This window comes from Pectinophora gossypiella, chromosome 3 (genome assembly GCF_024362695.1).
Source record: "Pectinophora gossypiella chromosome 3, ilPecGoss1.1, whole genome shotgun sequence".
Classification (NCBI taxonomy): Eukaryota; Metazoa; Arthropoda; class Insecta; order Lepidoptera; family Gelechiidae; genus Pectinophora; species Pectinophora gossypiella.
In genome coordinates this window covers 920,745-946,199 of record NC_065406.1, presented here as the reverse complement: position 1 = coordinate 946,199, position 25,455 = coordinate 920,745, and the positions used below count along the sequence as shown (strand labels likewise).

The 25,455-nt window shown below is 43.9% G+C and overlaps 1 protein-coding gene across 1 annotated transcript; it reads right to left on the bottom strand.

Moving 5' to 3' along the window:
- Positions 1–50: 50 nt before the first annotated feature.
- On the bottom strand, positions 51–25,455 carry LOC126382250 (nuclear pore complex protein Nup205). The gene is made up of 33 exons (XM_050032058.1): positions 25,305–25,455; positions 24,640–24,800; positions 23,671–23,791; positions 22,270–22,447; positions 21,286–21,486; positions 19,946–20,027; positions 19,436–19,539; positions 18,741–19,023; positions 17,944–18,080; positions 17,356–17,550; positions 16,853–17,044; positions 16,095–16,212; positions 15,630–15,744; positions 14,846–15,015; positions 14,029–14,232; positions 13,481–13,699; positions 12,890–13,025; positions 12,414–12,600; positions 11,759–11,924; positions 11,004–11,116; positions 9,877–10,021; positions 8,669–8,815; positions 8,047–8,182; positions 7,078–7,193; positions 6,111–6,762; positions 5,380–5,537; positions 4,780–5,003; positions 4,256–4,393; positions 3,564–3,795; positions 2,600–2,825; positions 2,009–2,218; positions 1,317–1,438; positions 51–250 (listed from the first exon to the last, which is right to left on the bottom strand). Exons 1-33 carry the CDS (start codon positions 25,318–25,320, stop codon positions 170–172), a joined length of 5,685 nt encoding a protein of 1,894 aa, XP_049888015.1. The 5' UTR covers positions 25,321–25,455; the 3' UTR covers positions 51–169.

Here is a 25,455-nt window from a genome sequence, read left to right as displayed (position 1 = left end):
CGCTGCGAGTTGGGTGTAAATTATTTGTAAACACGATAAAAACCAGAATATTAAGAAATTAATTTATTATTTAATATTAAACAGTACAAAAGCTGATCGATCGTATCGTAGAGCTGATAGCTAACAAGGTTGCCTACTAACAATAAGTATAATATAATAATAGAGTATATTATAGCGGAGAGAACTGGATCATGCTCTTGATATCTTTGACGAGTACCTCTAGGAATCCGCGCTGCGTCGGTGGTTGGTTCTGTGAGAAAAAAAAAATGCTTTTTATGCTGTCAAGTTGAAGACAGAGAGACTCAAGGCCTTTCAAATGACGTGTTGTAGGAGGATGGAAAGAACAAGTTGGTAAGATAGATAGATAAAATACTTTATTGAGCACAATGAACACAAAAGAGAGAGAAAGAAAAGAAGAGAAAAAAAGGAGAAAGAGAAAACGAAAAAAGTAAGAGAAATAAAGAAAAAAGAGTATGGGGAAAGAAGCAAATATTGAGAATTATTGAGGACAGAAGAGGCAGATGTTGACACTTATTAGGCACGACGAATTTATTAAAAACATCATAGAAGGGAAGCTACAATGAAAGAGAGGAAGGGGAAACCAAGAAGAGTTTTACATGCATGTAAGGAAGGGAAGGAATTTGCCTTTGATAGACATACACATACAAAAACAGCCCATAGCGTCACTACTGGGCACAGGCCTCCCCCCAATCAACCAGAGGGGGCATGGAGCATACTCCACTACGCAGCTCCATTGCTGGTTGGTGGAGGCAAGTCACGTTAAGCCGTTGCTCCCGGGCTACTAATTAATCATCTGACTTTTTCGGACAATTTCGGACAAATCAGAATCATTTATTCAACGTAATTATCATGGATAAACTTGTTGAAGGTCAGTGTAACATTTTTGAATTTACGTCGGCGTGGCTGAGAAGAAGCAACTGCAACAGCAACACATCTTTTAAAAACCAATGAGGGTATACATTACAAGTTATTTAATAACTAAAGGAACAATTTCAATACCAGACATTTTTATCATTTAGGTAGTCATTAATCTTATAATAAGCTTTTTTACATAAAGTAAGCTTCACATGAGCTTTAAATTTATTTTCTGACAAATTTGAAATATTATCCGGTATTTTATTGTAAAAACGTGTACATTACCCCAAAAAGATGAATTTAGTTTACTTAATCTAGAATTTTAAATAGCATTTTTTTTTAAACGACAGTCTCATGAGAAGCAAACCTGTGACACACAGAACCGTGCACCACGCCTACCCCTTAAGGGATACAGGCGTGAAGCTGTGTTATAGACTAACCTTAGCTGTGTCAAGCAACTGGTCGGTGAACCGGTCGTTGAACACGTCGACGAGCCCCTTGCGCAGCTCCGGCAGCTCGTTACCGCCCGCGCCGCGCCACGCCTTCGCCACTGTTAACACAGCTGAAAAAAATAAATAAAAGGTAAGACCACGCATACATTCAAGCGCCTGTACCGCCATCCTGACCGCCTAAATCGCGGCTAACTTTATTACAATTTTTCCCGTATTGATGACATTTGTATACAACATATTCACCCGCCGGTCTGTCCTATGCTATTATCCTTCAATGATTATTATCCTTATGTCAATATTTTTTTCTATAGTTATTAATAGTTGTTCGTCTACAACGGTCTGTGGTTCAGTGGTTGAACGTTGGACTCGCGATCCGGAGACCCAGGTTCGCGTCCCGGTGGGGACATATCACGAAAATCACTTTGTGATCCCTAGTTTGATTAGGACATTACAGGCTGATCACCTCATTGTCCGAAAGTAAGATGATCCGTGCTTCAGAAGGCACGTTAAGCCGTTAGTCCCGGTTACTATTTACTGATGTAAGTGAGTGATCGTTACATGAGCCATGTCAGAGGCCTTTGGCGGCTCAATCATAACCCTGATACCAGGGTTGATGAGGCTGGTATTCCACCCCACAACCCACACGATAAGAAGAACCAAATATCAATTAAATAACTCACAGGTGTCGCTGTCGTCGAGGGGCACAGCCTGCCTCAGGTAAACGCGCGTGTGCGCCCACACGAGGTAGAGCGCCGCCTCGCAGGCGTGCGAGCAGTACTGCAGCTCCAGGCGCCGCGTGCGCAGCCGCGAGCGCAGCAGCGACACCACCTGCGCGCGCATCTCCACCGGCCACGTGGCCGTGGACTCCGCGGGGAGGAGTTTCTTCATGTCTAAAATGGATTATTTTTAGGATTAGATTTTTTTAAATCTGTTGGGTGAAACTTCGTCCGCGTTACATGTGTTTCACCCTTTGAAGGGATTTCCAAAAAGCCTTATTTTATTTTCACATATTTGGCGAGGAGTATGAGTGTACATCTCTACCTATCCTTTCGGGGATAAAGGAATGATGTCATGTTTTTATTTTTTTAAGGCCATAAAATGGACGGCAGCTTGAACGGTGGCGGCAGCCCATTGCCATGGTCCGCCATGGACACAATCGCCCTGTCGGTTTTTACCCAGGGTGACAACATGCCCTAGAAGACAAGTACCCAAAACGGATACTATTTTTTATTCCCTCCCCAGAAGTATTATAGGCGATGGCGAGTGCATACCATCAGCAGTCATGGCCGACACGTTGGCCAGCTGGTGCGTGACGGTGGCCAGCAGCTTGCCGTGCGCGTGCGCGCGCGCACACATGTGCTGCAGCAGCTGCAGCACGGCGCCGCACTGCGGGCCCGCCTCCGCCTGCGAGCCCACCGCCAGCGACGGCCGGAACAGCACGCGGGACCCGTCGCGCTCCAGGATGTTGCGCGCGTACGTCAGGAGGTTGCACACGATCTGATCAACAAACAAATTGTTCCAAAAAAAAATTCAAAAATATTCTTCAAAATTGGCTTATTGGCTTGCATTGGCTTGGCGCTTTTTGTAACTAGCTGTAAAACTACTACCACATCGGAAGCTGTATCGCTGAGGGAAAGACGTGGCCAGAAAACCTCCCAGCACAGGGCCCTACTCCTACTGTTTCATGTTTTCCTTTTTTCCAGAAGTCCAGTTTATATTACATTTAAACTTAAATACAATGGTATTCCAATTGCAGACGGGGTGGAAGGAAAGTGAAAAATAAAGAGAGTTAATGTGGCTTATACACAGAAACAGTGTTTTATGAGCTCCCTGACAGAAGCAGGCCAGACCCAGCACCCATACGCAGCACCCGATCAAGAGTTGTTAACGCTTGTTGGGATGTTCTTCGCCGAGCTTTCTGTTAGACTAACGTGATAGGGTCGTATCGCCGTCTATGATGGTCAAGCAGAGGGTCTTATATAGGATGTTTATGTTTTTTGTATCAGATGGACTGAGAATGAAAGAATAAGTGAGACAGAAAAGATTACTAAGAGAAGAGGAAGACCAAGAAGTGCTTATATGGAGTACGACCGCAATCCGATCGCCTCGTCAATATCTTATCTCGCTCTAGCACACGACGGTTCTGAGTGTCAGAAAAGGATAGACGCATAGGAAGGTGTGGTTCCAGAGTGGCAGATGTGGTTCAACCGTAAAGCGGAACATGCAGATGTGTACCTTGTAGTATAGTGTGGAGTCGTGCTCTGGCGGCTGCGGCGGCGCGTGCTGGAAGCGCGGCAGTAGTGCCAACATGAGCCACTGCACGCGCTGCACGCTGGCCGCGCTGTGTTGCAGCGCCGTGTCGTTCTGCACCAGCCCGAACACCTCCCGGTTCGACGCCCGCGCTATCACCGACGTAACCGCTTCGAGTTCGATCAGCAGGCCTTGCGGAGAGTTCGGGTGCGCGGCCCTGGTGGGGTAAAGTAAACAGGTGTTTTAATTTTTTCGTCCATGTAGGTCAAGTAAACGCAAAAGGGGGCGGCCCAAACAGACCTGGCGGCGCTCGATTGACCGAGAGTTGGAAACTCTCGGCATGTCATGGGAGCAAGCTAGAGAGGCTGCAAAAGATCGCAAGGAGTGGAAATCTGTTATTCGAACCCTACATCCCAACAGGGCATAAAAGGATTAGAAGGAAGGGAAGGAAGGTAGGTTAAGTCAGTGGTAACGCGCTTACTTCTTGCCACTTGAAATATCAACGTCGATTTGTAGTAAATGGTTAATAAAACAAACAAAACGTATAAAAAGGATGTAGTCAAACAGTAGTTGCTCTTTTGTCGAACTCACAACATCATACCTGTATCCCCGAAAGGGTATCGACGTAAACTAGTAGTTGTACGTGACGCGCCTCATAGACATGTCAAAAGACTTACCTAAGTATACAGTCGATGCATTCCACATGGCTAAGTAAGAGATGTGTGACGTGGATGACACAACTGTGGTTCTCTGTTCCAAGGGTGGTGAGGAGAGCGTCACACAGTCCCAGCGCGGGAACTAGGATCTGACGGAATCTGGAATGTAAAACATTTTATACAGGGCGTTAGTGACATCGTCCCGAATACTGAGGGGGATAATTCAGCTCATGATTCTAAGTTGATATGTCAGTGGACGTGAGATCTAAGTCACGTAGATGAAACTGTTTCAGATAAAGTAGAATAGAAACAGATTACTATAAAAGCACGCCACACACAGAAACAAGACAATAACATCGTTTAAAATTTTCACAAAACAAATACAAAAAAAAAGCAATAAGATGTTCGTCGGAATGATCATACGGTGGTGGTGGACGTCCTGGGCCTCACTCAGCACAAGTCGCGGCGTGATCCACGACCCTGGTATTACGTGGACCTTGTCGGGTGTCGTATCGTGCCAAAAATAGCATTCATTCACAACGTACCTGTTAGCTACACAGGGCACGAAGTCCGTGTCCTGATGCGCGCCATAGCCGGTGTGTATGTCGGGGTGGCAGCTGAGCACGGTCATGTTGGCGAGACAGGACAATGCCCCCTGAGCCAGCACTGTCTCCGCGCCCAGCCGCGTGCCTGCTATCTTGATGAGGAGCGCCATCTTGGATTCGTAGACGTACAGGACGCGCAGGTTCTTTGGGTTGGGCTCTAACGTCTGTGGAAGAGGTTTTGGTTAGCCAATATAACTTTTTATAAAGGTAAATTGGTGTGTTTTTTTTTAATCACTATTTCATTTAACGGTAAGTGAAGTAAACTAGTTTCCAACTAGTCAAATCAGTTACATTTTACTAAACGTCAAAACATGAAATTACGTGTGCCTTCTATACATAGTATTATTCTTTGTTCAGCTGCTTATCGTTTCGGACATGTTATGAAATTTAACTAAGCGATATGTCAATTCAAAACCTTGCAAGTATTTGTATGGGCTGGTAACCTGCAACCATACTTTCATTCTCACTTCAGCAAGTTCAGCACCAGATGCGTTTGCAAAATATTTCTGGAAAGTTCTAGAACATTCTCCATAAACTTACCTCTTTGAGACCTTCGTCGTCGTGTAGCAGACTGTCTATCAGACTGCGAAGGTATCCTTGGTCTGTGAGTGTGCTCATCCAATCAGTACGCGGGTTGATCTCTACCAATGTGTCAAGGCAGGAGAGCGCCACCATGCGGCATACATCGTGACCAGCGCCTGGAAATTAACGACGGTTATCTGGAGTGCTCGACAGATAATAGTAACCATTCAAAAGTCAGTCGAAAGAAGCATTGAATGCATCGGATGAATGACTGAAAATGACCGAATGAATGAAAATTTCGCATGGACAGAAGTACCTGGTAGTGTAATGGCATAGAATAAGGAATACCGCTCCCCACCAGCGTCTGAGTTGGTTCAGCTCTGTGTTTTAAAATCCGACCACTTAAGCTGGGTCAAAAATAAATTATAATATGCCAATCCAGAAATAGGAGGCAGTAAGATTATTGTAAATGAATCTATTTTTTTTTACTGATTTAAGAATTTTAATCAATAACATTTTATTTGCTATTTTAAAAAGTCAAGTAAGGCCAGTGAACGGTAATATCAACCCACCGGGGTAAGCAGAGACTATGGAATTCTGACACACTTTTCAGCACGCCTGTTCAGAGTAGATCGAACTAAACCTTTTCTAAGGACATCTCCGATTTGATTTTTTGATGGCTAAGTTTGCCATCTTGGTCAGGATATGTCCTCATATTTTAAACTAGAAACTTCTTGAAATCTACTCACCAATACAGTCACTGCACACTATGGAACACAAGTTATCTCCGAAGCCACTGATGACGTCTATAACCATAGACTTGAGTGACGACTCCTCTCTACTAGGCCTGGCTTTAGAGCTGTCCAGCCGACTGACGTATGTTGTATTCGTTTCTTCTTCTGGATCCGCTGGACTCGGTTTCAAGTTCACTATATTCAAATAATTCAACAACGCCCCATATAAGTTCACTCTCATCTTCTGCGTAGACCCGCCCGAGACCAAAATCCAGCTCAAAATCTTATGCAAAATGAACTTCAAAGTTAGGGAGTTCGTTTGCATGATTTGGTTTGACGGGCCGAAGAAGGTAGTCTCGAAATCCGAACCTTTTAGGGTCGTGTCTCGCTTCTGGAGAATGTAGCAATGTCTCAGGTTGACTAGTAGGAGTAAGATGGTTCCAGAAGCTAAGTTCCCCAATTGTGGTAGGACTTCCGCTGGTGGTATCTTGTTGAGTAAGTCTTGTAGTATATTTAGGAGCAGGTTCTTGCGTGATTCGAGGTTGAGCACGTCTTGCGGCGCGACACAGAAGAGGATTTCAGTTAGTTGTCGCCACGAGTCGTAGTAGTGGGTGAGAGTGGCGGCCAGGTTGCGCTGACGGTTCACGTCTGTTACGTAGTCTAACACCTGGAATGATTACAATAAATTAGTTCCGTCTTAGGACAAAATATGAGTTTTGGTGATGACTTGTGGCGCTGCTCGTGCACGAAAGCTCGCTGCTCCAATGTGGATCGATGTAGACTCTCATCAGATATTCAGACATAAGTCAATTTATTTCATTTCATCTAAGAAAGCAATAATGCTTTTTGACTTTTGTTTGCATTGCGCATTTACTCTTATATGCGCAAATGTCACAATGCAATATTGCTTTTTAGATGAATTGCTTCGATGTGGCTTTTTTCACCCGGCTGGTTATCCACTACCACAAGGCTTGGCCGTTACCTTCTGTATTTCAAGCACGACGAGGTTCCTCTGCGGCGCGGTGGCGTTGAGTGCGGCGAGCTCACGAGCCAGCAGCGCGTGCACCCGCGACACGCTGATGCGCTTGCCGCCCAAACCTGACACGACACATAATCAATCAACAACATAAAAGTAAAGATTCTATTATAGTTCTACTCCTGTATTTCCTGTTCTATTCCTGTGTTCTGTTTATTGTTGATCTGTTCTTGTTGTTTCAATATCTCGGGCCTATGGAGTCCCGGACTTTTGGAGGGCGTACGTGGGGCCGAAGCTAACACTTAGAGGCCCCTTAAGACAATTTAAATGTTGTATGCACTATGGGAGTGCACCCAAAGACAATCTCCGGTTCATGTAGGACTATTGCAGATTATGGGAACAAAGGGAACTGGGCTATTGGGTTGGGGGTTAGTGGACCAGATACTGGGGCTATGGGGGACTATGGCGCCTGCCCGACCAATGTTAATGTTAAGATACAATGAGCAGGCGGTGACTTTTTGTTATTATTATTTCTTTCTTTCGAAGATACAGGCGTGGTAATGTACTACGCAATATTCTATTCTACAATCCTATGACATACATACATACAGGTATGTAGTAGTTACATGAGCCATATCAGGGGCCTTTGGCGGCTCAATAGTAACCCTGATTACTAACCCCATCAACCCCGGTGGTTGATGGGGTTAGTAATCCACCTCACAACCCACACGATAGAAGATGACTTACAGCGGGTAGTGTCGAGTTTTCATTAAACACAGTTGGATCAACCATATAGACGGCGATACGGCTCACCACATATCACGTTGGTCTAGCAGAAAGCTCGGTGAAGTGTGGTTACTTAGTTCATCATACGATGGATGTACTTATGCGCCGCCGGTGGGGATATCAGGGTCCTGAAGTGTTTGCTGATCCCAGTTGATTGGCCATTTATGTGGTTGGAATACAACAACATACCAGTAGGTAGGTCGCAGGAGGCGATGGCATGTCTCAGCTGGTGCGCGTTGAACAGCTCCCAGTGTGGCTCGGGCGCCGCCTCTACGCTCACTGGCAGCGCCTCCAGGGACCGACGCAGTAAGCACCACTCCCATTCCTGTACACAATAGAACACACAATAATGCATCATCAGATGATGATGACTACCTATAGAAGGGACACTAACGAGCTCCGTGGTCCAGTGGTCGAGCGTTGCGCTCACGATCCGAAGGTCCCGAGTTCAAACCCCGGTGGGGACATATCACAAAACTCACTTTTTCATAGTTTACGATATTACAGGCTGATCATCTGAATGTCCGAAAGTAAGATGATCCGTGCTTCTTAGTGTAAGTATGTAGTCGTTACATGAGCCATGTCAGGAGCTTATGGCGCCTCAATAGTAACCATGACACCAGGGTTGCTGAGGTTGTAATTCACCTCATAACCCACTCGATAGAAGAAGACATTCTGCATCCACACCAGCATGAGCTTGGAGCAAGCTCGGTTTACACCCCTGTAGTCTATAGAGTCGAGTTATGTGTACCACGTTGACCTCAAAAAGAGCCATATTTAGAAGGCAATAACTTGATGTATATTGTCAGACCTGCGTGGGGTGGTTGGCGGTGTGCGTGAGCGCCGTGAGCAGCGCGGCCAGCGCGGCGTGCTGGCGCGCCGCGGCCGCCGCGCCCGCCTCGCACGCGCACGCGCGCACCACCCACGAGCGCGCCGACAGCGTCGCCACCGACGCCGTCTGCAACACGACACCTACTCTTCACGACACTATTCACATTTTATACACAGAACACACTTGAGTAAAACAAATGCCGTAGAAATGAAAGCTTTGAGGAGTACGCATGGGATGAATATGAATGATATAATAAGAAATATAATAAGAGAACCGGAGAGGAAATATGATTGGCCACCTGATACGACACTATTCATTTATAACAAACATTATAGAAGGAAAAATTTAAGGGAAGAAAGGAAGGGGTAGACCTAGGATAACATTTATGAAACAAATAAAAGAGAAGATGCAGGTCGTGTCGTATCGGTAAGTGAAGGTTTTGGTGGGAAGACGAAAAGAATGGCGATTACTCCACCGACAAGAGCGCAGCTCTTAAATAGAGAGAGAATAAGAAATAGTGTGATATGAGTGTTGTGGTGTGACAGAAAATGTAGATGCTCCGTTGTTGAATGAATGAATGAAAGTAGACTTACGAAATGATTTATGATACGAGTTTATCACATACCGCGATCAGATGTTTTAAAGACCAGGTCGAGGGTACTCTAATCCGGCGAGCATCTTCATGCATGCTTTGATGAAAGTGGAAAAAGCGAAAGTGGTGTGTCAGGATTGTAGTAAGTGGAATTCGGTGGTCTATTCTAAAAAGACTAAGAACAGATGCAAAATCCTCGAAATGTATAGACGCGATATAAATTATTTTTACTAGCTGGGCAAAACCCTGCCCTCTGAGCTTCCACTTGTCCCTGTCCTGAACGATCTCTCTCCAATCCGTCTCAAACACATCCAGATCGTCCAAATTGGCGGTTAGCCAGCGTGCAATGGATCGCAGTATGCTAGGAGTGAAGAGACAGGATCTTGCGCTCAAAGCTATAAATTTTAACAATTAGATTAAATAAAACTAGGAACTAGGTTAAAAAGGCCACATCGAAGCAATTCACCTAAAAAAGCAATACTGCTATTTGAAATTTGTTTGCACTGCGCACTCACGTTTGTATGCGCCAATATCAAATTGCAATATTGCTTTTTTAGACGAATTGCTTCGATGTGGCATTTTTAACCCCCCTGACCTCGAGATTAACGGTAGCCTTGACATGTCGTGAGAGGAAGTAGTCTCTGGAACGTAGCAAGCGCAGTACAGGAGCGGAGGTGTTGGGCCGCGCGCACAACCAGTATACGAGCCGGTAGCAACTCTCCACTAGGTTGCTTGCTTCCCTGTATACAATACACTCAAATTATTATTCTTCTCCCATCGTGTGGGTTGTGAGGTGGATTACCAACCTCATCAACTTTGGTGTCAGGGTTATTATTGAACCGCCAATAACCCCTGACACTGCTCAGGTATACATTACATCAGTAAGTAGTAACCGGAACCAACGTTAGTGCCTTCCGAAGTACGGATCATTTTATTTTCGGACAATCAGGTGATCAGCCTGTAATGCCGTGCCCAAACTAGGGATCACAATGTGATTTTTGGGATATATCGCACCCGGTACCTCAGGGTTGTAAGCCCAACGCTCACCCACTGGACCACAAAGGCCGTTACATTATTAAGTTGGTTTATTTTTAACAGCCGCCGTGGTCTACTACTCCTACTATCCCGACGAGAGACATGTCTCTTTCGCACTAACGATATACAACTTAGTATGAAAGAGACGAACGATATGTCACACTTATCAAGCGTTTTAAGGGGTATGGTGACTAGATTAGGCTCACGATATAGAAATCAGGGGCCAGTTTAATAAAACTTACAATTGTAAATTACAACGACAATTTGATGTTCATTACGTAGCTAATATGAAACTGCAAAATATTCGTGATCACACATTCCGCAATGTACATCAAATTGTCATTGTAATTTACAATTGTAAGTTTTATTAAACAGGCCCCTGGGGGCAACGTCAAAAATCACTTGTAAGGCAGTCCGTGCTCAGCGGTGAAGGAAAACATCGTGAAGAAACCTATACTCCCAAGAAACGCGTTTCGGAGGTATGTAACCTAACCTGCTTGAACTGAGAGCCAGATTTCACTTCGCGGGTTGGAAGGTCAGACAGGCAGTCGCTTCTGTAAAAAACCGGACCTGTCAAATCTTAACGTTAGGTAAGCGGAGCCTGTGCAAAACGGTGTAACGCCAGGGAGATGATGACCCATACAATCCATAGCCAAGGTAAAAGGGCTATGGGAAATGGTTATGTACCTGTCAGCGCTGTTTTGCCCCGAGATGTGTTGGTCCAGTATGTCGAGGATGGAGTGGAGACATGTCCTGGGGAACCCAGCCGCGCCCGGCTCGTTCAACTGACTGCGGCTCACCTACACAATAACGTTAAACATTAACAAAAATATACAATGGATGCCGATTCGCAGACAAAACTAAAGTTTCTTTTAGACTGGCAGTTCTAAAAAAGCACGAATGAGTGCTATAAAAATAAAAATCAGATTATGCCTTCCTTGGTCTACCACACTATCGCGTTTGCCTCTACATGTATCTACCATGCAAGTACCATTCATATACCATAATATGTATGTACCACATGTGTACCATGTACTCACGTCCTTACAATACAATACAATACAAATACACTTTATTGCACCAAAATAAAAATAAATAATTACAAAAGTCTCTTAACTAAGTACATGGCAAATGGCGGCCTTATTAAAGCGATTTCTTCCAGACAACCATAAGGTGAGGAAAAATGTAAAAAAAAATATTGAAAGATTGCGGGTACAAACTATAAGTACAACTTACCAATACCTTACCTTACTAAGTTGGTATTCCAGAAAGGAAGTGTGCTAAGTTCAGCGGCGCAGTAGGCAGCACTTGTTGTTGCATGATGATGCCTTCCTTGGTCTGTCCGCACTGTCGCATTCTCCTTCTTATTTATGTACCACGCGTGAACCATGCATGTGCCATATGTGTACCATATTATGTACACATGTGGGCCATATACTCACGTCCTCACTAAGTTGGTATCCCAGTAGGAAGTGTGCCAAGTTCGGCGGCGCAGTAGGCAGCACTTGTTGCAGTAGCATGATGATGCCTTCCTTGGTCTGCCGCACTGCCGCGTTCTCCTCCTCGTCCCCCCACTCCTCCGCTTCCAGGCATTCTACGAAGCCGTGTCTGGCGGTAGAGAACATGGATCAAATTAAAACTGGATTATTGGCTATTATATACTGAAATTGCTAGGAATCACTCTGCAAGCTTAGCACATGTGTATGAAAGTGTCTTATAATTATGTGGGGCAGTTATAATATGGAAATATAACCTTCTTGCTAACTTGTGAAAATAAAAACGCAGACATATTTCATCAGATCTTTATATTCTTTTTGAAATGGATTTGGCAACAGTTGCTTTGGTTAAAATAGTCATAAAATTATCAGAATAGTAATTAGTAACTACTTTTTACAATACACCTACACGGAAAGTGCGTATTCCTTTTTTGAAAAGGAGGTAGAATCGGTGATTTGCTACCCTCGGTGAACAATGTAATTTTTCTTTTCTTTTTTGACGTGACTTATTGTAGACTTGGCCAGACAAATGGGCAGGCTTGAGATTGCGGAGATGGGCGCGAACCTCGGCTCAGGGAGTCGTTATTGTAAAAATAGTGACCTGATCTCAGTGGCCAGCGCCTGTCGGTGCGCGATGGCGGGCAGCAGGTGTCGCGCTGCAGCCGGCGCCTGCAGCGCGCGGCACAGCAGCGTGACGGCGCGTGCCGCTAGGACTGGCAGCCGCACGCCGTGCTGCAGCACTCTGCAGCACGTCACCAGACGGTCGCTGTTGTCGGGGCCTTCGGGGGCTAAGGGAGGTAACCGAATTTCACTAAAACTTCACTTTAAAAGATGGGTTGGGTACAATGGACGGTTAGCTCTACCACGGACCCAGTGTTGTCAACTTAGCGACTTTGTCATTCGTCAGACAGTATTATTATTTATTCTGCGTCTGAGGTGATGTCGGATCTAGTCGGAGTAATCCAGTCGGTCTAAGCTACTATTAGTATGTAAGAGAAATCCACGGAGCTCCTTTTTTTAAGGATTTTAATAACAATTTAAATTAATTCAATCTTTATTTAAGAACAAATTACTTACCAAGAATAAGTTTGGAGAGACCAACAATAAGTACAGAGCGGCCAGCCTCAGTCGCGGTGGTGACGAGCGCTCGTTCTAACGTCAGCGCGCGCTCCAGCATTTGTAGGATGTATACCAGGCTCTGCTCTATGTACTCCTGGTGGGTAGGAGAGAAGACTAGACATCATGATAGCCGAAGACAACTTTTATAACGGTTGAAACTGCATACAGAAATTCGAAGAATGGCACTGAAGCTACTTTACGGAAATCAACAATTTGGTCAATGTACATCCTTCTAGGTCTTCCTCTACCAACCTTACCAACAACTTTCGTCTGACATTGAAATTTCTTTGACGATATTCGAATTTACGTTTTTTTGCGAATAGCCGTTATTCAAACTTCTCTTCAATATTTTTCTTTGCATAACTATTTCACTTAATAGAACTATATGAAGTTTCTTCTATTATGTGGGATGTGATGTGGATTACCAACCTCAGCTACTTTGGCAACCCTGTATAATGTAATAACATAACATAAGCACACGACTATATCCCAATAGGGGTAATAGCTACCCCAATACTTACCCTACAAAAAACCACAAGATTGACTTACCCTTCCAGGCGCAGGTTGGCGGTCCAGCAACTCGTGCGCCTCATCCAAACATCCAAGCAGCAGCCGCAGCAGCTCGGACTTGGTGTGCAGCTGCAGCAGCAGCCGGAACCCGGGCGGGGGGTTGGTGTCGGCCTCGCGCCCGCTCACGGGGAAGTCCCCTGCGCACGGCTCGTATTGCTCCAGCCAGCGCGCGAACACGGCGAAACAGAGGGATAACAGCTGTGGACGAGATGAATGAATATAAAAACTGCCTATTTTTCCCATCAGGTGTCGCTACTGCGCTACGCTTCCTAAATTTTAACAGTTCTCCATACTGTCCAACTAAAATCGTGATAAATTGCTATAAAATGTGGAACAACCTTTTGAGAAAAAATACAAGTTTTGAAATGCCTTCTGAATCGAGTCTGTTTGTATTTGTCCAGTGGTCACAGACAGTATACCTCTCAAAGCTGGGCACAGCCTCATCCCTCAAATAAAGGGGATACTGCACACTACACGCTGGTGCATTTGGGGTTGGTCTTTGGCTAAAGCTACGAGTGCAAGGTTACCTGCCACTTCTCCTGCGGCCTGGCGTAGGGTCGGTGCGGCGCGGGCAGCGCGAGCCTGTTGAGCACGTGCTCCACGTAGGGGTCGAGGCCGGGCGCGCGGGCGCCGGCGCCCAGCGCGCGAGGCAGCGGCGCGGCGCTACACAGCGACTCCAGCAGCTTGAGGAACGCGCGGGACAGGGGGTACTCCTCCATACGGCATTCCACCTGAAAACGGACGGTTATAAAATATTTTATTTTTTTAATCTGTTAAGCGATAGGGTTTGGGGTTTGGTTCGGGTTTTAGGTTGAGTTGGGTTTGGATTAGATTTGGGAATGGGTTTGGGTTGGATTTGGGTAAGGTTGGGATTTGTTATAAACTGATTATGTCATATCAGGATGCCAATAGTAAGAATGGTAATGAGTATTAATATACACTTTGAAACCATGTTACATTAGCTTTTTTGACAAATTAAACCGTAAGTCTCATTAAATGTCAAATATGATAGTGCGACAAGGTTCTAAAGTGGGCACATGATATTGCTCATGACTGTACATGGGTGTTGAGGACCACTGCACGTGTAGTGCAGTTCCAGCAGTTCCTTGCGAGATGACGGGAGTGGCTAAAAAGTTGGCATTAAAATTGATTTACATGAGATATCGACCAAAATTTAAGAAATGAGTCTATTTCCATTTATAATAATATATACTAATAGTATCTGTGAAGGTTTCAGGGACCATTTGAAGTTCTCGAAGGAGGTAGGTGGGCTTATACAGCCAAACAACTTATATACCGTATAGTGGCGCACATATTGTAAATACGAAAACAGGGCAATAATACCTCGTGCAGCTCAGCATTGAGTGCCCGCTTGTCCTTGGTGGTGCTGACCAGCTGCGCGGCCTCGAGGCCCGCCCACACGCGCCCAGCCGTGGCCGCCGTGCCGCCCAGGGCCGCCAGCGTCAGGCACAGCTCCGCCTTGAGCTGGATGGGGATGTGGCAGCAGATCAAACCTGCACAGACAACAAGAATATTCTTCTTCTACCGTGTGGGTTGTGAGGTGGATTACCAACCCCATTAGTCTAGGTGTCAGGGTTACTTGAGCCGCCAAAGGCCCCTGACATGACTCATGTAACGACTACGTACATAAGTAGTAACCGGGACCAACGGCTTAACGTGCCTTCCGAATCCCGGATTATCTTACTTTCGACAATCAGGTGATCAGCCTGCAATGTCCTAACCAAACCAGGGCTCACAAAGTGATTTTTGTGATATGTCCCTACCGAGATTCGAACCAGGGACCTCCGAATCGTGAGTCCAACGCTCAACCACTGGACTACGGAGGCCGTTGAATAATGAGAAGAATATTCTAAATGTGTGAAAATATAGACACGTATATTGAACGCTGGGTCAGTGTTCGGGAGGAGATACTTCGCGCACTGTCCTAGAAAAACTATATAGTACAAGAACTGGGGTGTTAAAAAGAAGTTAAAAAAGCAATATTGGTATTTGATAATTGCTTGCACTGCATACTTACTTTTATTTGCGCAAGTTTCGAAATTGCAATATTGCTTTTTTAGACGAATTGCTTCAATGTGGCCTTTTTCACCCCTCTGGTACAACTTACCGAACATAACATTAACGGCATCCCACTGCAGATTCTCACAGATGTTGGCGCACGCGGCGTGGTCCTCTCTTGCCACGCCCGCGATAAGTTTCAGCGCTGCTATCATTGCTTCCACCTGACAAGAACATATTAGAAAAAGAAAATTAATGAATGAAGAATTATTTCCTCAATTCTTCAATTTCACTACTACTATTGAGCCACCAAAGGCCACTGACAGGATCCATGACATTTTATGAACCGTGAGTTGGGGAACGATCAGGGGGGTTAAAAAGGCCACATCAAAGCAATTCATCTAAAAGCAATATTGCAATTTGATTTTGAATTTGACATTTGCGCATATAAAAGTAAGTGCGCAATGCAAACAAATGTTAAATAGCAATACTGCTTTCTTAGATGAACTGCTCCGATGTGGCCATTTTAACCCCCCAGGTGTGAAAGCGACATAAGTGAAACATAAAAACCTGCCTCTTCCTGCCTGACTAGAAGTTTCCCGGGTCTAGCGGCGGGGGTGACGATCGCCGACGCGCCCAGCGACGATGAGTGCAGGTGATCCGAAAACGGTGCTGGGTCCGCTCGCAGATTGCTGTGGGAGTAATACAATAAGATAAATATAGTTTAACGGGGTATAACGTACAACCCTTGCGCAGGGATACGGGTGAAGACCTCAACGGTTGCAGAAACAGAGATGGGAGTCATTGGTACGGCAATGCAGGACGGAAGGGGTAAGCCACAAGGACTGTAACCTGGAAACTGAGGGCGGCAAAAACAGTACTATTCAGAGGCGGAGAACAGGAGTCCTAGTACGGCTTTGAAATAGTCTACTCTGGGCGCCATCTCACTCACGTCATACAGAGTACTACTGACCGGAAGGCAAGAAGGAAACCACGACTCTATTTTTCCCTAAAAAGTAGCAAGGAGAATGCCGCACCGACAAGAGCGTGACTCTTAAATTAGTGATGATGAAATATAGTTTATTGAGCACAACGGACACAAGACACAAAAATAAGGACATGAGATACAGAAAGGCACAACTGTTGTAGCTTTTATACGAGTTGTTATATAAAATTTAATATCGTGAGCGCTGTATCGCACCTTAGAGGATAATTGGCTTTCTGTAGATGTTTGTAAGTTGTTATGTTGTTCCTCCGAACATTAACATCTTCGGCCGATATTTCCAGACAAAGACGCACGGTATTACGGCTGTCAATAAATAAATGACTAACGCGTGGTATCTGGCGAGCGCGGTGAGCAGGTGGGCAGCAGAGAGCGCGTCCCTGCGCGCCAGCAGCGCCCACGTGTGCTTGCTGACGGCCAGGCTGGCCAGCGCCCGCAGGTAGGCCGGCAGCAGCGCCGCGCACACCAGCTCGCCCGACAGGCGCACGAACTTGTACAGCGTGGCCGCCCGCCCTCCAGCCCTGGGGAAACATAACACATTACACAACTGAACTGTAAACTAACTGTGACTGTACTGTAAACGAACTGTGACTGAACTGTAAATGAACTGTAACCGAACCACGACAGAACTGTAACTAAACTGTAACTGGACTATATCATATAATCATTGAAAATGTTAGTTATTTTTAAGAATACCGGTACCTACAAGAAGAAACTACTTTTAGCAACAGAACAATAAACGAGGGAAGCAGTTTGAAATCTGCAAACCGCAAGCGGCGACTGGTTCGCTGTGAATTTCTGTTTGCAAAATGCCTTTTAGTGTGTTATCCACCTGTAGACATGCGGACTGGCGCCAGTGTCGGCGGCGCGCCAGTAGTCGTGCCGCAGCGACAGCGGGTCGCGCGCATACAGCCGCTCCACGCAGCGTAGCAGCGAGTCCAGGCGGGTGCGGGACTGCCCGGCGCCGGCTGGTGGGGTCAGGCCTTCAGCCGCGTACATCTGCACTGCTCGCGCTGCTTCGTCCGCCCTGCGAACATGCGAAAATATTGCTTAAACACCTTTGGAGCTCGCGAACAGCAGTTCGCGGTGCTAGCAAATTAGGCTATTAGCCCAATTACCGTCAATAAAGCAATGTTGTAACGTTGTTGTTGTTGCCCTTAACGGTTTACGAAGGGATGCCTGCGTCACAAAAGTTATCGCGAATCTACTAATTTAGTCAAAGCAAAATAACCATATGAGTAACAACGCGAACGGGAAGAAAATTACGTCCAGACAATTTATGAGTCGATTTTTATCGACTCGATATGAAGAACTTACAAACCTACCAACGTGATAGATGGTGAGCCGTATCGCCGTCTATAATGATCGAGACATCTGTGTTAGTGAAACATCAACCAATACACTAATGTTAGAAACTCACTTGACTCTCATCTCCATGAGTTTGGAGTGCATCAGCACGATGAAGTCTGTGATGAGGGTGTGGATCCGCCGCTGGTAGTACTCTTCTTTAGCCACGAAGTCCGTTGACAGGATGGCTTCGTCCAAATACTCGAATACCTGGTGATAAAGTTTTAATAAATAAATAAATAAAATATCTAAATAAGCAAAGCGGAGAAAAGAAAAAAGTTACTCTGCCTGTTTAAGCGTGAAAAGTCAAGCTCAAACCACTGAATTTGGTACGATGTTAGCTTGAGATCGAAAGAAGAACGTATGGATAGATTTTATCCAGGAAATCGTCTTTCCAGAGAATGAAAAGGGAGTGGAAAAAAACGAGTCACGCGCGGTAACCGAAGTTCACGCGGACGAATAATGCGTGCGCATGCAGCGGATCCGACGAGTGGTCGGAATGCACTCCCGCTTTAGCTAATGACGATTCTCAGTGGCAGAAAAGGATAGAAACATAGGAAAGTGCTATGTGGTGCGACCTGATGTAGTTCATTCGATATGAGACCCGGCTTCATTCTTGGCCTAGCGTAATCTTTAGTTTCTTTAGCTTCTATAATAGCATTCTCTACTCTTTTCATAAACTCTGAGTGCGTAACAACGGGTACGTACGGGTAAGTACAATTTTTGCCTTTCAGCAGCATCTCATCCTGAACTAGAAGTTCCACTTTCACCTCTGGTCTCAGCAGTGGCTGTGGCGCTCTCTTTAACGCGACATTATATTCTCTTTCCCCTCTACTAAAGCTATTTTGAACCCTACTAATAGAATCTCACCTTCCCATCAATGGCAGCGTCAACTAGCACCTCATCCTGATCCAGTAGTTCCACTTTGACCTCTGGCCCGCCGCCGCGTCTCAGCAGCGATTGTGGCGCCCTCTTCAGCGCCGCTAGTGCTAGTCCCAGCGCAAGCTGGCACAGTGCGCGGACCCCAGACGTCTTCTCAGGTTGATCGTGAGACTGGTTCGGATGTGGAGTGAGCTCGTCAAGGAGAACTGATATGAGGTCCGGGTCTTGGATTAACGGGAGTTTCTTCGCTAGTTCTTCGCCGTCTTCTCTTCTGTAAGGGGTTGGGTGAATAAAACATGAAATTGGATGGTTTTATAGGTACGTTTTAGAACTGCTTTGAAGATTTTTTTATATACAGATACACACATAACATCACGTCTATTAGAAGATTTTACCAAAACATAAAAGGGAAATAATTAACTCATTTGCTCATAAAGAAATCGTGATTACGGAGTCTACTTGAAAGTTAAAATGTATAGTCCCTTTGAGGTTTTAAGTCGCTAAAAATATTTTTCAAAGTTATCTCCTAAAACACAGTTGGCGAGAAGTGACTGTATACACAAGACACCTCTGCCTACATCCTGAGGGATACAGGCGTGATACTATGTGTCGTTATGTGTCTCATAAAAGAATGAAAGAGAGTTTGTAAGCTTTCGTTGGCAACCCAAAAATGGTAAAGTTACCTGTGTAATACTGATAAATCCAAAGCGTAAAGTAACGCCATTTGTAACGCTAACGAGATTTCATCCAACGCGCCGGTGGGGCCCTGCGAGGGCGATGTGGTTTGCTGAAAAAAAAAAACATAACATAAAACATAATATACAGCCAATGTATACGGCCTACTGCTGGGCACTGACCTCCCCTCAATCAACCGGAGGAGGTATGGAGCATACTCCACCACGGGTTGATGGAGGTGTTTTTACGGCTAATAGCCGGGTCCAACGGCTTAACGTGCCCTCCGAAGCACGGAATCATTCCTGTAAAGTCCTTACCAAACAAAGGACAGTATCACAAAGTGATTTCAACAATATCCCCATCGGAAATCAAACCCGGTCCGAATCGTGAGTTGCTCTGTCGATTTTATTAATGAAAACAAGGAGAAGATTTTAAGGGTCGATAGAAGTCTGTTTCATGTGTAGGTTGACCCCTGAAATACCGTATGCGATTCGTTTTCTTGAAAATCATTTAGTTACCTCATTAAGAATCCGAAGCAGTATGTCTCTGCCAAGGCCGTGCTGTGCTGAAGCCGTGAATATCACGCCAGCTAACAGTTTTCTGGGAACAATAAAATATTATAAATACTTACACTATGGTACCCTTGAGGCCATAGGAGAAACAGGAGTAGGCAATTTAAAAGGTGGACCGACGAAATAATGTCAATGGCTGGGAACACTAAGAGCTGGACCAGATTGGAAGATAACAAAAAAGAATGGGGAGAAATCGGGGAGGCCTTTGCCCGAAACCACACAGATTGGTTATTGTAGATCGGAGATTAAGGAAAAACTTTAAAATGTAACTTCTATATCTGAAAAAAGCCTATAAATAAATAAATACTTACTGGATGTTAGTGACGCCGTAACTAATACAGAGGGGAGTGATTCAACTCATGTTTTTTTTTTTTTTTATTTATTTATTTTCTTTATATCCTTAATCTAAATACATGGTTTGAATGATGCCGTTAAACCACAGAGGTTTGTCTCGGCACCCATTCGTCGCATTAAAACAGAAAAATAAAAAAATAAAATAAAAATAATAATATAAAAATACAGAAAACATTGAAAGAAATGAACTCAAAAACACACACAGTGCACTGTCGTACCGAGTAGGTATAAATGCCAATCAATGCGGCGTACCTCGTATACGAGATTCCCTCTAAAACCAGTTTGTCGCTTCCTCGATGCTTCATATACATCATGTTCTATTAATTGATTGCCTATTGTAACGTCGCATCACGCCCACTTTATCTAGCGGGGTAGGCAGTAGATTCTGAGTTAACTACACCCTGTGTAAGGTAGGAGAGAGGATTATTGGGACACTCGATTGATTAAAGTCTCCTTTGACTATTGTGACGATAATATACAGGGTATATACAGTGACATCGCAACAAATACTGAAGAGGTCAATTCAGCTCATGATTCTGAGTTAATATCAAGTGGAATTTTTCGTCGCAAAATTCATGATTCTTTTCTGTGTTTTTAATTATTTTTAGTTCCATACTTTTGCGACGAATGCATACCAAACGAATGGAACTCCGAATCATGGTCTGACTCATCCCTCAAAGTTTTCGTCACGATTTCACTAACATCCTTCTAAGCGTTCCTCTCTTTATACTTTTCCGCTTTCGTAATCCTATTATCCATGGAGAGAAGAATATCATCGACACTTTATATGGATGACAGGTTAGTATCCACTCATCACACATCCATCTATCTTCTGGTGAATCTTGGTTCTGTCGATGGACGATGCAGTTTGTACTATCCGCGTAATGCTTCCGGTACGTTGCCTAGCAACCGTCTGAGGTTACAACACATACCTGGTGTTGTCTATCATGGCCAGCAGCCGCACGTGGTGCCTGTGCGGCGGCAGCGCGCGGTTGGCCTGCAGCAGCTCCAGCTCGCCCTCCAAGGTGTACCGGCGCAAGGCATCCAGCACGTTGCCTAGCAACCCGTCCGAGATCAGCTGTGCGATGTAGCGCGTCACATAGTTCACTATCTCTTCGCGGGCGTTTATTGACCTGTTGACGTTTGGCAGGATTAGGCAGACAGACAGTCACATTGGAAGCGTGATAGTTTAAGCATACAGTACTATGATGTTACTAAAGAGGAAGTGCTAGTAAGAGTAAGGGAAAAGAGGCAAGATGATTGGACACTTACAGCTACAAGGAAAGAGAGGAAGGAGAAGACCAAGAAGAGCTTACATGGACCAGATCAAAGAGATGGTGAACATCATGTCTTATAAGAAAGTGAAGGAATTGGCCTTTGATAGACAAGAATGGAGAATGCTACACCGACAAGAGCGTGGCTCTTAAATTTGTGATGATGACTTATAATCTATAGATTTAATGCGCTGGTATTTGACTGTTAATCTTCCAAATAGAAATAAAAGTCAATCTTTTTATTCAAGGGGTACTAACTTAAACAAGTGCTTATGTTTTATACTACTCCTTGCGACAATATACATAATAATGCGTCTGCTATTAGACACATTTCTGGCACAAACAGTGATATTTTATTGCACCAAATTGAAAAGGAGAGGAAAGAGTTAAAAGAGGAGACTAGGAGAGAATTATCATTTTTACTCATACAATATGCGTACATAAGATCACGCCTATTTCCCGTTGGGGTAAGCAGAGACCACGGAATTCCATTTACCACGATCCTAAGACACCACATTCACTTCTTCCACTTTTATCAAAGCCTTCTTAGACACCCTGGATTTAATCGCGCCTAAAGCGTACATGTATCAATACACGTATCAATTTTTTACTGTATTAGAAATTCATAAGGCTTATACTGACCAGCACACGCCCTGCGTAGACATGACGAGCTCCTTCAGCGCTTGCACGATGGCGCGGCGTGCGTCGTAGTACAGCAGTACTGCCACGAGACCGCGCGGCAGCCCCGGGTGTCGCGGCAGCTGTCTCTGCGCTGTGTGGAGGAGCTCCAGAGCTAGATACTCGTTTACGTTGTACATGTCTGTGGAATAGGATATTTTTTTATTACATAACCGCGTCAAAAATGGTGTGACGACCTCAATGCTTATCCGAGGGATTGGCCGGAGATCGCGCAAAGACGAGAGGAGTGGAAAAATCAAGCGGAGGCCTTTGCCCAGCAGTGGGATCGAATAGGCTAGATAAGATAAGACATGCACTGTATTAGTGCGAGACATGGTTTGGCCGGAAAGACCTGACCGGCAAATATTAAAAGACATCTAGCCTAAAACTGTTACAAACTCAGAACTGTGGAGATTGACTGGGCAAAATACTGCGGAGGCTGACATCTGCACACGGAAATGGCGGTGGATTGGTCATGTCCTGAGAAGACTTGTGGAACACCCGTCCCGACGAGCTCTGATCTGGTGTGCGCGTGGAAAACGCAAAAGGGGGAAGCCCAAAGAGACCAGGCGACGCTCGGTTGACCGGGAATTAAAAACTCTCGGCATGTCATGGGAGCTGCAAAAGAAATTTGTTATTCGACACCTCCATCTCAACAGGGGATAAAAGGATTAGAAGAAGAAGCGTGCAATGTAGGGCGCAAGAGTTGTCGAGTAAATCAATATACTTAACTACTAAAACGGATGTTTAAATGGTATGTGACGTAGATATAGATTATTTGTACATAGCATAGTTGTGTAAGTAGACACTACAGGTATGGTATTTGACTAGGTCAAAGATAAATTAGAAAATGCTAATCTACCTTGCTCTCTGTTCGATTGGGGATGAGAGCCCCTATTTGCGTCGCTGCAGTGGGCTGCACTCGCCCAAATGTATTATAAGCTATAAGTCATTTACTAACACATATTAGTCAATGGTTACTTTAAATAAAGATTTATTTATTTATTTATAATCTAGAAATAGAAGCCAGTCTAGGGTGATCGAAAATCAACCACATTTTTCTTATTGACTTATTTCGTAGTTATAGAAACATGTCAAACTAAAAGTATCTCATTTGACTTGATTGTCAAAAAGTTAATTTACTACCAACAAACAATTTCAGAACAAAACAAATTCCACTTATAATATATGAAATACACTGGTTTATGGGGTCACCTATCCCTTTCTAACTTTTTCTAAAGTTAGAGCACTTTTTTATGCAAAATAAGCAAGCATTTCACCACAATCTCACCTTCAAAATACACTTTCAAATCTCACATTCCACACCTCTTTGATGATAAATTCAAAACTTCAATTATAACCCACCTGAGATAATGATGGCTTCATCTACAAGCTCCTTCGAGAGCAGTGTCCTACCCACACTGGGCAGGTTCACTCCCTCTGTGATGCCACGTTTTATCTCCTCCCTGCTACCTGGGTTCTTAGGCTGAGGGAAATGATAAACAAATGAGAATCAAGCTTAAACATTTACACTACACACACATGTGTAGTGCTGTAATGGTGTTCTTTTGCAAAGTGATGATTTGATCACCATTAAACACTGTAAACTATGAGGCTGGCATAACCACCAAGAGTGGCTCAAGCCTCGATAAAAAATAGATATAAAAAAAACTACACACACATACAAACATTATAGATCATCACTCACAATGCAAGGTGCTGCCACTATGTGTATTGTTATTCAAAGATGACCTGCGAAGTGCCAAAATTACTATTTCTATGCAGAACTGTGTCATGTTTAACAAAACTTACAAGTCTACACGTTGACCAGCTACAAGTTACTTACAAATATGTGTAAATTAAAAATAAATTAGTAAAATATACCTGTAAAAACCTTTCAATGTTATAATTAAGAATAATTACATCCATATGGTTTAATAAAATACATCATTAAATCCACCACAGGCTTCGTCAAAAAGGAACTAAAAACAAGAATAAACCATAAATCCACAAATGTTTCGTCAAAATAAATAAATATTGACACTTGTAACATGTTATTTAAATGTGTAGTTTTGATAAACATATTTTCATAATAATGAAAAATTTTACAAGCAAATTTCTTGTATTACAGGGCTTGTAAGTTTTGATAAAATGGGAACTGGTCTTTGCAGTCAGGATGATAAGCAACATAGAAAAATGTACATTTCTGTTTTACAGACTATGTATATTGGAACTTAAAAACAAATTAAAATAATTCTATATTTATTGGACTTAGAGCTAAACATACTAAGTTCTATTTCTAGTAGTAGAGTAGAAATTAAAGTGATCACTCACCGGGTTCTTTAGCAGTGAAAGGAATGTCTGTTTATGTCTTCTGAGGACAGATTCAAAAGTGTGCACAGCATATGGGGCACTGCCGCTCTCGTGAGCCAGGTACCCCTCCACCACCGCCACTAACTCCTTGTATGGAGTCCATAAGTCTTCCGTTGTGGTGCCTACACAGGATAAATAAGTATGTAGTTTTTACATGAGTCATATCAGGGGCCTATGACGGCTCAATAGTAACCTTTACATCAGGTTGATGAGGTCAGTCACTGATCACACAACCCACACGAGAGAAGAAGACAACACATATATGCAATTGATTGCACACAAGAAAAACAAAACAGATTAATTTCTTATAGTCAAACAAAACATTGTTTTATACATTGCTTAATAACTTTATATTGGCTTCAATAGCGAGATTTCAACATATGTAAAGGCTTATCAGCACCTAAGCCCCTGTGTGATACAGAACACAAAACCAAATATAACCTCTAAACTAAATAAAAAATAATGCAATTATCTTAATAAATATAGACAAATAAGCAGCATAGATATCAGGTAAAGCTGTTGGTTCGAGAACCAAACAAGTCTAAATGAAAAAAAGTAACAATTTACGTGAATAAGTGGCAAATTTTAATGCCGAAAATACGGGTAGGTTAGATTGTGATAATTACCTTCGTTGATATCCATGACGGGCGCTCAATCGATTTAAGCGCAAAGTCGACGTACAAAACTCATTCACATTTATTTCTAAAATAGTATATCAACAAAATATTAAGTATTTTTCGTAAAACTGTTTTGAATCTGAAATTGACAATCCGTTGT